Source organism: Oryzias melastigma, unplaced genomic scaffold (assembly GCF_002922805.2).
Source record: "Oryzias melastigma strain HK-1 unplaced genomic scaffold, ASM292280v2 sc00231, whole genome shotgun sequence".
Lineage (NCBI taxonomy): Eukaryota > Metazoa > Chordata > Actinopteri > Beloniformes > Adrianichthyidae > Oryzias > Oryzias melastigma.
In genome coordinates, this window is record NW_023416884.1 from 268,597 (window position 1) to 280,429 (window position 11,833).

The window sequence follows — 11,833 nt, forward strand, 5'->3', positions numbered from 1 at the left end:
GGAGTGAACCTCACTGTACGGAGAGAATCTCTGAGTGATCTTATGAATTCACTTGTGGAGATTTGACTACCAGTGTTTTTGTAAAGCTTTTAAAAAGCCAAAAAAAAAAAAAAACCTCAAATCTTTAATAATCCTCTGAGTTTTCCATCAATTGTAATGTGATGTAATCAGACACTGCTCAATGTAGCTAAAACTTTTCGTGGTCGTTCCTCCTACTCCTGTCTAAGGCATCAAAGCGTCATGTACATTTTGGACAAGTATCAAGCAGCAAATTTGACGTGTGTCAAAAGAGAGGAATTCAACACCGATTTGACACATAAATCTTTTTTGCTGTGAACGTAGCCTGATGATTGCAAGGTTTTTTTTTAGCAATATGGGGGTCCTTCTGTTTCATTTCAAGGACTTTTGTTTCTGGACGTTGATGTCTGCAGCCAAGTACTATTGACACACAAGACAACCATCCATCTACTAAACCACATAAGCATAAACAAGGGGTTGCTGGAGCCTATCCAAATACTGTTGTGTAATAGACAGTTTATCGTTCAATCAAAAGACCGAAAAGAGAAATTTAGCCACACATAATCACATCTAAGGAATAATAATTAGATTCACAGATTAAAATATTAATTTTAACTACAGGAGGAAGCCGAAGTTCATAAAGAAAACCCTTCCTGTCAGAAAGTGATGGAAAATGACTGCAGTTTTGTCTTTAATTAACACTTGTTTCTTCCGTCTTCTCTGATACTCTACTATGACACAGTGACCAAACATGTTAAAGAGCATGTGATCATTCAGTCACTTCTGATTGGCCGATCACCTCCTGTCCTGACACTTAAAAGTAGAGAACCAACTAGCTCGTCTCAGTGATGAAAATGACTCCTCTGGTGTTTGCTGGCTGTGTGACATGTCTGCTGCTGGGTACAGTGGGTGAGTTTAATCTTTTTAAAGAACTATAATAAATATTTGTTAGATTGAACTCCAAAAGCTCCAAAGATTAAACATGAAAATGTGTGTTTATTCTTTTTCTCCTCAGCTTATTCTTGGGCTCAGAAATCGTCTGCATCTTTACATTTTAAGTCAGTTCTTGTTGGAGAGGAAGTGACTTTAAAATGTTCACATCAAGGCACTCTGATAGATTTCTTTTTGTGGTATAAACAACCTTTGGGACAGAAGCCACAACTCATGTCTACGTTTTTTAATTATAAGAAAAATGGAACTCTAGTGGATCCCTTCAAGAACGATCCACGGTTTGAACTGGAGACAGTTAAAGACAGAAATCACTTGAAGATCTCAAATGTGGAAATGTCAGACTCAGCTACTTACTACTGCATCAGCTCTTATTCTTACACATTCACATTTTTGGAAGGCTTTAGTGTCCATGTGAAGAACTCTTCTTCTTACATCCAGGCTTCAGTAGATCAGTCGTCCTCTGAGAACATCCATGCAGGAGACTCTGTGACTCTGAACTGTACAGTACACACTGGGAGCTGTGATGGAGAACACAGAGTTTACTGGTTCAAAGACTCTGGAGACTCTCATCCAGGACTCATTTACACTGATGGAGGCAGGAAGGATCAGTGTGAGAGTAAGAAGAACACACAAACACACAGTTGTGTCTATGAACTGTCTATGAAGAACCTGACTGAGTCTCATGCTGGGATCTACTACTGTGCTGTTGCCTCATGTGGACACATACTGTTTGGAAACGGAACCAAACTGGATCTCACAGGTGAGTTATAGTGATTTTTGTGGGCTGTAAAAACAATATTTTAAATCAGAAATGTGTTTGTCTGGCTCTCTGCAGGTCAGCCAAACTCTTGGTTGGTTTATTATTTAACTGGATCTTTGACCTTCATGAGCGTCCTTGTTGTTTTTCTGGTTTACAAGATTCAAAAACAGATGTGCTGCCAGTCTAAAGGTAAAGAAACTATGAATCTCAGTTTATCAAAGAATTTTCTGAATATTCTGTTTGAAAAACAAACATTTTGTCATTTGAAACCAGATGGAAGCTCAGCAACTGCCTGTACCCCAAACACAGAGGTTAGATATCTTAATATTAAAAGAGGTTTTGTCGTCTCGCAGGTTGATGTAAAGTTTTTTTTTTCATTTGCAGAACAAGAACAAAGACTCAGAAAACCTCCATTACGCTGCTGTTAATGTCAAGAGGTCCAACAGATCCAGAAGACAGAAGAACGACTTGAACACAGACTGTGTTTATACGACTGTGAGACAACAGAACTGAACCTGGTTCTCATTAAATCAGCTGATGTTATTTTCTCCAAAACTTTTAACTTTTTTTTTGATCATACATACTTTTATTGTCTGATTGCTGAAAGCAATCAGAGTATGTTATCCTACTTTTTCTTCCGTCCACTTTTTTGGATCGCTACTAGTCCTAGAGTTTTAAAGATATTAAAACAATTCCAAAAGTAGTTTGTAGAGCTCCATTGGGAATAGTGTGCTATTACTTTTTGTAGTGATTGGAGTTATGGTTGATTTTATATGAATATTTTTATGAATTATTTTTCCCATTGAAAATGAATAGGGAGCACTTTCAAAGGCTCATAACTTGAAAAATACTGAAGATATTGTTATGAAACTTTAGTATGTTGTAGTCCATAGTAATCTACACAAGCTATAAGAATTGTAGCTCAATAGTGCTCTATAGCGCCACCAGGTGGCTGAAATTTGTTATCTCGAATACCGTAAGTCGTGTTGATGTGCTTTCTTTTTCTGTGTGTTCCTTAGATGCTACTGAAGTTTTTTAAAACTAAAACCGCCCACTTTCGATGGGCTAGATTTTTTTCTATTTGCGATTTTTGGTAAAACACGTTTTTGGGTCCCTATTCAACATAGTTCAACCAAACTTTATGAAATTTGGTATATACCCTATTTGGACTACCCCGAGTCCAATGGTACCACCCATTCGACAATATTCCTTTCGGTTTTTGTATAAAACGTTATGCTAATGAGGAGGGTGTGGTCCCAGATTTCAACATGCTCTAAATCCTATTCAGATGGTCAGAACTTTATAAATTTTGAAAGATAGGTTCATCTTACATTAATAAAGAATCCTGCAAAGTTTTTTGAAAACATTCCAGTAGGTGGCGCTATAATTGAGGCAAGTGTGTTTAAGCCTATATAAAGTTTGCTGCGCTACTCTTCCTACAGTTTAGAAGCTATAAAGCTGAAACTTGTACAGTTTGTAGTGTTTACTGGTGTGATGTGTGCTTGTATTTTGTTTTGCGATTAGAGCTATTATTGATTTTATATTAATATTTTTATGAATTATTTTTCCCATAGACTCTGCATTGCAAACACCTTTAAAAGCTTATAACTCAAAAAGTACTAAAGATATTAGCATGAACCTTTAAAGTCTTATAGCTTATTGTAATCTACAAAATACATATCAATAGTGGCTCACTGATGCTCTATAGCGCCACCAGGCGGTCATTTTTAAGTGGTAATAGTTTTTGGCCTCTATCTCAAATACCGTAAGTTGTATTGACGTGCTTTCTTTTTGTGTGTGTTCCTTGGATGCTAATTAGGGTTTTTCAAATTGGGACCACCCACTTCCTTCTACTTAGATTTTTTTGCAAATTGCGATTTTTCGTAAAACACGTTTTTGGGTCCCTATTCAACATAGTTCAACCAAACTTTATGAAATTTAGTCTATACCCTATTTGGACTACCCAGAGTCCAATGGTACCACCCATTTTGCGGTATCATTTTCCGTTTTTGTAAAACACGTTATGCTAATGAGGTGGGTGTGGTCCAAAATTTCAACATGCTGTAAATCCTACAAAAATTGTGAAAACTTCACAAAATTTGAACGATAGGTTCATCTTACAGTAATAAAGAATTCTGAAAAGTTTTTTGAAATTATTCCAATAGGTGGCGCTATAATTGAGGCAAGTGTGTTTAAACCCTATATCTCTGTAAGTACTTAAGCTAGCCGCATCAAACTCAACATACATGTTGTTACCTAAGTCTTGTACAACATACTAAAAAAGTAACTCTATTGCACCACCTGGTGGTGACTTAGGCAGAAATAGCTAATTTTGGTTTAGGTCTTGTATCTTCTGGATACTTGCAGATATCAACATGAAAACACATTTAGTTTGTTTAAGTTACCAAAGAGAGGATTGGTTTAAAATTTTGTATCATTTGAAGTTACGGTTGATTTTATATGAATTTTTAAATAAATTTTCCTTCGTATAGTAATGACCATAGACTATTTTTTGAGTCCCCATATTTTGAAAAGTTTTAGGCTTACTGATATGAAACTTAGTAGGTAGGTATTCCAAAGCAAGTTTTATATGCTCCATCAAATTGTGGCTCTATTGCGCCACCAGGTGGTCAGTTGTAGAACAAGAAGTATTTATGCCTTATTTTCTAAGTGCATGTGTCTTAAGCACTAGCTCTTACTCTTTCATGATTCACAAGATACTAAAGTAACAGTGAATATTCATCACCGATATCTATTGCTTAAGAATTTTTCGCAATTTACGAACTTTTGTAAAACACGTTTTTGACTCCCTATGTCACATAGTTTCACTAATCTTTGTAGTTTTCTGCACATACCCTATTTGGACTACCACAAATCCAATGGTAATATCAGTTTTGAATATTTCCGTACTGTTTTTGTTATATAGTTTATGCAAATTAGACCAGACAGGTTGAAAACATTTGCAGTGCTGCAGTTCTTTAACCGTTCCACATAACTTCACCAACGTTTGAAGACTTCTTCCATGATGTAAGATAAATGAGCGCAACAACTTTCACAACAGTTATCCTATAGGTGGCGCTACAATCTGTTTTCTGATGTTTCTAGTGATATCTCCAAGAGTATTTGACCTACGTGAATGAAACTTGGCGTGCACGCAGGACAGAAGGTCTTTAATGCTTACAGCTATAAAATGCTTTAAATCGGTATTGCTTTCAGCAATCAGACGCAATTTCTTCAGGAATTGCAAATCTAGTTTGAATTGCTCTCCCAAACTTGTGTATATTTGAAGTGTTTTACCGTTTGTTGTCATGAACATTAGAGATTCAGAACCGTTTTCAAAAGAAGTGAATAATGAAAGTTTAATTGAGATATTTTTGTAAGAAATTAAATTCTGAACACAATTATACTCTGTGTTAATTTATTAAAACTTGGTTTATAATGTTTTGTTTGTTTTTACTTATAGTATTTTCCTGACAATAAATAATACATTCATGTCTGATCTTTGAAACCTGAATAAAATAGGAAACACTAATTAAGCAAGTTTACCATCAAATGAAAGGACAAAATGCATTTAAAATGATATCTTAAAACAAATAAAATTCACTTCAATTCCTCCTATAAAATGTTAATGTATGCCGAATAAAGGTATTACTCAGAAGATTATGGTTCTACTGTAAATCTAATTTCTACTAAGAAGCCAACAAGAATATCAAAAAATCTTTCTAATTAAGGAATATCTCCTCTGGCTCTGTATTAAATCTTTTCAGAAAAAAAGCTGCTCATTTTTAAAGGCATTTTTTTTTCAACTTAAGCCATTTGAACACCTGTCCTCTATTTTTTTTTAATTTTCTGTATTTTAAGGTTCAAATCAGATAGAAAATGGGTTGTGGTTGCGACATGGAAAGTAGGTTGAAGACAAACATGAGAAGAGCTGATAATGGAGAAATGTTAAACTTGAAGTTGCTTAGTCAACACTTTGCTTACAAGTGAATCCAGGATGTCTGTGGGTGAAAAGCGTGCAAACGTGAACTGTGTATGCAGTCTTCCTGAAAAGTTTAGTTAATGCAGTATAAAAGATAAAGTTTATTATTAAATCTTTAGTACAGGAAGGCAGACAGACATTTTAAATAACATAAAATTGAAGTATTTTGTAACAAAGCTGTGTGTTTGTGTGTGAGTGGATTTTTTTGGGTGGGGTGGGGGGTGGGGGTCAGAGGATCCTTTGTTTAAATGTTTCATGCAGACATTTTTCTGCACGAGATGCAGCAACTTAATGAGTTTGATAAACTGTTCAGTGAATCATAAATGTTTTGGCTTCACCAAACCTTTGCATTTTTAGAGCAAACTTAACAAACCGAAATAATCAAAAAGACTCAATAAAGAATTCCAAGTGGTAAATGTAAACTTAAGTCTGGAAGAAAATACTTTGAGTAGAACCAAGTAATATTTTACCACAAAAATACAGTACAGATACACATACACTACAGATCCATCACTATGACGCACCTTTCACACAAGCAGGACCTTTTGGGGGGAGTCTTTGGGTAATTGGACGCCGCTGTTGGAGGATGGAGGGGTCTGTTTTACCCCAATTCACTTATTTTAAATGCACCCATTAGCATACAAACACACATGCATGCACCAAGAGGATGGTCGTCAAGTTTGATCCTGTATCCTCCTATGACCCCGATGGGCTGGGGTGCCTTTTGATATTTATTAAGAGATAAGCATAAAAATATATACAAAATAAACAAAGAAAATCAATGTAGTGTGTGTGTGTGTGTATGAATGTGTGAGAAAGTCGATGGATGAGCAAAGTAATGCCTCAGAACGGTTTAAGAGAGAAATTGTAATCTATAGAAAACAATTACGTTAAACTGTTCAAGACACTAGTCTGGATAAATCAAATTGGCTGTTATGACCACATCAAACCGCAACAGTTTTGCTGAGAGGGTCTCCTCACCACGGTGGCTCGAAGCTGGACTTGGACTGGACTTTCAGACAAAGCTCACCAGACAAAGGTGTTTCTCCTGAGGCCGATGAGATGGGGAAAGCAGCAGTAGCTTTGGCTCAGGGTGTAGGAGGACGGTCAAAGACTCTTCTGGAGCTTACGACCGGATGCGGCTGAAGTTCTGGTGGTCATCTGGGTTTACACAGCCAAAAGAGTGGATGGTTGTCGAAAAAGCGTGCTGGATTTAAAGTTCACTGGAGTTTAGTCTCAAAGCGGATCGTTCAATCAGTTTCAAAAATAAGAAGCAATGGTAGCGATGAGCTTCAAAATAGTTAAAGGAAAATACACGACCGTTACCAAAAAGATAAAGTAAATAAAAACGGGCTTGGCACAAACTTAGTTACGTGGTGTCATGCCTGCCCTGCTCCACCCCCTCAAGTTAATCTTCCCCTGATTTCTGTCACCTGTGACTGTGCCTATTTAAACCAGCTCCTGCATCACAGCCTTGCCGGAACGTCTCAGCCTTACAGCCACGACTACCTGCTCCTGACAAGCTTCAGACCCTGTTCATCCTTTCCAATCTGACCTGACCTGTGTCTGCCTCACTGCCTCCCGTTCAGCCTGCTTCCCTTGTGCCTTTTGTGAGTACCTCTCTACATTGCTCCCGGATTGATTCCCGTGTACCAAACCTTCCTTCAGCCTTGGACCTCCCTTCTGGACTACGGACATATCACACCCTCCCCTCCTCCTCCTCCCTTGCTGCTGTGTTTCCTGTTGCCTCATCCTGAGCAGAGATCACACTCTATTCCTTCCAGCCACTACTCCATCTTCAAGACAGTAAGCTACAGTAAAATCTGCATTCATCTTCCTGTTGGCCACTTCTCACCTGTTCCCACTCCACAGAGTTCTGCACCTCCTGGTGGCTGGAGGAGATCCCTACACTGACTCACCTGTTCCTGCTTATCCTCCTGCAGCCTTCAATAAATCATTGTCATCTGCTCCTGGGTCTGCTCTCTTTTGGCTTGTCCTCAGAACCCCCAACACTGACACGTGGGGTAAGTTGAAATAAAAATAAGACCAAAAAATTGGAAGAAGTTTCCCTCTTCTTCCTAGAGCTGTTCTGAGCTCACACCTGCACTCTAACGGAGCTCCAACTGCACTATCTGAAATAAAGTGAGAGTGTGCATGACCTTTTGACCTCAGAGGAGGCCTTGCTTTCAGCCAATGGCTGCGTGCACACGTCTCCAGTGGATCTAAGAGCTTCATGTTTCCATCAAAACTGTTTAAACCATTTAAGAAAAATAAAAGGTATTTCTCTTAAATGTTCTGAGCATTCAAAGATGTGTGGTATCATCAAAGTGTATTTAATGGTGAAAGTAAACCAATCATGAAATAATTTTGTGATAAACAAGTTTGCATAAAGTTTAAATCAGAATGAGTTTAGCTTAAACAAAGTTTAAAAATCAACATTCAAACTCTTAATGAATAAACAATCAACTATGAAGAGATTTTTCATAGAAAAAGATCAACTACATGTAATTCTAATGTTAACTGTCAAAGAGGATTAAATCAAAGCATGAATGGTATTCCATATCATTAACTCTTAACATGCAGTTTATCAATACACGATTAAATGTTGTCTAAACTCATATTCAGATGCAAATCACACATTAATGAACAACAAAGATCATAGTGGAAGTTTTGTCTGCTTCCTGTTGAAATCTGCGAATAAAGTTCAGTCATTTTCACGCCAAGTTATTCACATTCAACACCACAAATAAAAGAACAGATGTTTAAATCTTTATTTGTGAATAAAAGACATTTAAATTCAAAGGTTCATCTCTGCTTGTTCTGAGCTGAGTTCCTGGGTCTTACTTTGGTCCAAGGGGTGTAAAGTCATAAACCGTACATGTATTCCCAGTTATAGTGGACTCACAGTTTTTCTTTAATTTCTCATCCTTTGAGAAGTGAAAACACGTCAGAAGGCATCGTAGCATGCTACACCAGAGTGCAGGGGCGGCTGGGGTGTCCGGGAGGTATCCTGTCCTCCTGATCTGGCGGCTCACTTCCCGTGCAGTGGGGGAGTCCATAACATCTGAACTGGGGGGACCGTGTCCTCTGGGTGTGGGTGGCACCAAGGATACTCCAAAACGTTCCTTTGTTGCTTGTAGCAAGTGGAGCCCTGTCCTCTCGTTTGTCATCCTGGCCCTGTTGGGGACCACCGCTGTGTGTGTGTGGCTCTGGCTCGTTTCTGGGATGGTGGCGCTGGGGCACAGGACTGTCCCTGCATGGTTGGGGCTCCTTTCCTGTTTGTTCTCTGTTTCTTTTGCCTCTCGGCCGGGAGGCTGCAAGGGTGGTCCAGTACAACTTAAAAAAAATTAAGTTTGGTGAGGATGACAAATCAAAGACATAGCTTCGGGCATGTAAAATGGCTTAGTGATGCAAGGGTTTTCACTCTGAACTTCCAACTATTTTCTTAACCCCCTGGGGCCACTGGGTTGCTAGAGACTCCCATGGGCACTGTTGGCCGAGAGCAAGATACACCCTGGACAGGTTGCCAGGCTGACACAGAGCTGGTGGAACTGGGGTGATAAGACCCGCTATGCTAGCCAGACGCCCTGTGTACAGCTTAGCGAGCTCCACCGCCCAGGGTTTGACAGAGCTAGTGAGGCCTGCATCCCGGAGGAATCATGCCTGCTGCAACGGTTCCCAGGCGCCTGGCTGGCCGGCAGAAAGAAGGCCACTGAGGGATGGGAAGGCAACCTGCTCTGGCTCAAGTTTGATATTTTTATAATTTTCATCAAAAAGTAATCATAAAAAATGCTAATTTTATTCTTTTTCAAATGTTTTCTACTCTCAGATTATTGAAGACCAGCAAGCCCTCAAACTTGGTCACAGAAATACGAGATTAACGCCGGAAAGTGGCCGTCATTCAGACCCAGCTCCCGCAAGGGGAGGGCACCTTACTGTACCGAGAGAATCTCTGAGTGATCTTATGTATCCACACGTGGAGATTTGACTACTGATGTTTTTGTAGAGCTTTTTAAAAAAAATAAATAAATAACTCCAATCTCTAAACATCCTCCGAGTTTTCCATCAATTGTAATGTGATATAATCAGACACCGCTCAATGTAGCTAAAACATTAAGTGGTAGCTCCTCCTACTACCCGGGTCTTGAGCATCAAAACTACATGCACATTTTGGACAGGTGTCGAAACGCAAATTTGACGCGTGTCAAAAGAGAGGAATTCAACGATGATTTGACACAGGAATCGTGTTTGGTGTTGACGCCGATTTAGAATTGCAAGTATTTTTCTACTGATATGGAGGTACCTCTGGTTCATTGCAAGAACTTCAGTTTCTGGATGTTTATGTCTGCAGCCAAGTCCTGTTGAGACATAAGACAACTATCCATCCACTAAACCACTTTATTTCTTTTCATAGTCAAGAGGTTGCTGGAGCCTATCCAAATAATGTTTGGTAATGGATAAACCCTGGACAGTTTATCGGTCAATGAAAAGACCAAACGGAGAAAGACAGCCAACCATAATCACAGGAACAATTTTAGATTCAGAGATTAAAACATGCATTTTTTTTAACTATGGGAGGAAGTCGAAGTTCACAAAGAAAACCCTTCCTGTCAGAAAGTGATTGAAAATGACTGCAATTATGTCTTTTATTAACAGTTGTTTCTTACGTCTTCTCTGATACTCTACTATAACACAGTGACCAAACATGTTAAAGAGCATGTGATCATTCAGTCACTTCTGATTGGCCGATCACCTCCTGTCCTGACACTTAAAAGTAGAGAACCAACTAGATCGTCTCAGTGATGAAAATGACTCCTCTGGTGTTTGCTGGCTGTGTGACATGTCTGCTGCTGGGTACAGTGGGTGAGTTTAATCTTTTTTAAGAACGTTGATAAATATTTCTTAGATTGAACTCCAAAAGCTGAAAGATTAAATATGAAAATGTGTGTTTATTCTTATTTTCCTCAGCTTATTCTTGGGCTCAGAAATCGTCTGCATCTTTACATTTTAAATCAGTTCTTATTGGAGAGGAAGTGACTTTAAAATGTTTTCATCGAGGCACTCTGGTAGATTTCTTTTTGTGGTATAAACAACCTTTGGGACAGAAGCCACAACTCATGTCTAAGTTTTTTGATTATAAGAAAAATGGAACTCTAGTGGATCCCTTCAAGAACGATCCACGGTTTGAACTGGAGACAGTTAAAGACAGAAATCACTTGAAGATCTCAAATGTGGAAATGTCAGACTCAGCTACTTACTACTGCATCAGCTCTTATTCTTACACATTCACATTTTTGGAAGGCTTTAGTGTCCATGTGAAGAACTCTTCTTCTTACATCCAGGCTTCAGTAGATCAGTCGTCCTCTGAGAACATCCATGCAGGAGACTCTGTGACTCTGAACTGTACAGTACACACTGGGAGCTGTGATGGAGAACACAGAGTTTACTGGTTCAAAGACTCTGGAGACTCTCATCCAGGACTCATTTACACTGATGGAGGCAGGAAGGATCAGTGTGAGAGTAAGAAGAACACACAAACACACAGTTGTGTCTATGAACTGTCTATGAAGAACCTGACTGAGTCTCATGCTGGGATCTACTACTGTGCTGTTGCCTCATGTGGACACATACTGTTTGGAAACGGAACCAAACTGGATCTCACAGGTGAGTTATAGTGATTTTTGTGGGCTGTAAAAACAATATTTTAAATCAGAAATGTGTTTGTCTGGCTCTCTGCAGGTCAGCCAAACTCTTGGTTGGTTTATTATTTAACTGGATCTTTGACCTTCATGAGCGTCCTTGTTGTTTTTCTGGTTTACAAGATTCAAAAACAGATGTGCTGCCAGTCTAAAGGTAAAGAAACTATGAATCTCAGTTTATCAAAGAATTTTCTGAATATTCTGTTTGAAAAACAAACATTTTGTCATTTGAAACCAGATGGAAGCTCAGCAACTGCCTGTACCCCAAACACAGAGGTTAGATATCTTAATATTAAAAGAGGTTTTGTCGTCTCGCAGGTTGATGTAAAGTTTTTTTTTTCATTTGCAGAACAAGAACAAAGACTCAGAAAACCTCCATTACGCTGCTGTTAATGTCAAGAGGTCCAACAGATCCAGAAGACA

General features: G+C 38.7%; 1 protein-coding gene, 1 long non-coding RNA gene and 1 gene segment (V, D, J or C); all 3 read left to right on the forward strand.

Annotated features, from left to right (window-relative positions):
- Positions 1-772: 772 nt before the first annotated feature.
- LOC112139511 lies at positions 773-2,766 on the forward strand. The gene is made up of 5 exons (XM_024262328.2): positions 773-927; positions 1,034-1,729; positions 1,805-1,918; positions 2,003-2,040; positions 2,114-2,766. The coding sequence occupies exons 1-5, from the start codon at positions 867-869 to the stop codon at positions 2,240-2,242; spliced, it is 1,038 nt and encodes a 345-aa protein (XP_024118096.2). The 5' UTR covers positions 773-866; the 3' UTR covers positions 2,243-2,766.
- A 4,348-nt stretch (positions 2,767-7,114) lies between these two features.
- LOC118598234 lies at positions 7,115-7,679 on the forward strand. The gene is made up of 2 exons (XR_004947352.1): positions 7,115-7,517; positions 7,584-7,679. It is a non-coding gene; the product is annotated as an uncharacterized LOC118598234 (long non-coding RNA).
- A 2,885-nt stretch (positions 7,680-10,564) lies between these two features.
- LOC112139512 lies at positions 10,565-11,733 on the forward strand. The segment is given in 3 exon segments: positions 10,565-11,375; positions 11,451-11,564; positions 11,729-11,733. Coding segments are annotated over 3 exon segments (666 nt in total).
- Positions 11,734-11,833: the final 100 nt, after the last annotated feature.

Bases quoted from the DNA above. Each gene is read 5' to 3' on its own strand.
- LOC112139511 (XM_024262328.2), top strand. From the start codon at position 867: ATGAAAATGACTCCTCTGGTGTTTGCTGGCTGTGTGACATGTCTGCTG. The intron at 1,919-2,002 runs GTAAAGAAACTA...ATTTGAAACCAG, and splicing joins GATGTGCTGCCAGTCTAAAG to ATGGAAGCTCAGCAACTGCC. The intron at 2,041-2,113 runs GTTAGATATCTT...TTTCATTTGCAG, and splicing joins CCTGTACCCCAAACACAGAG to AACAAGAACAAAGACTCAGA.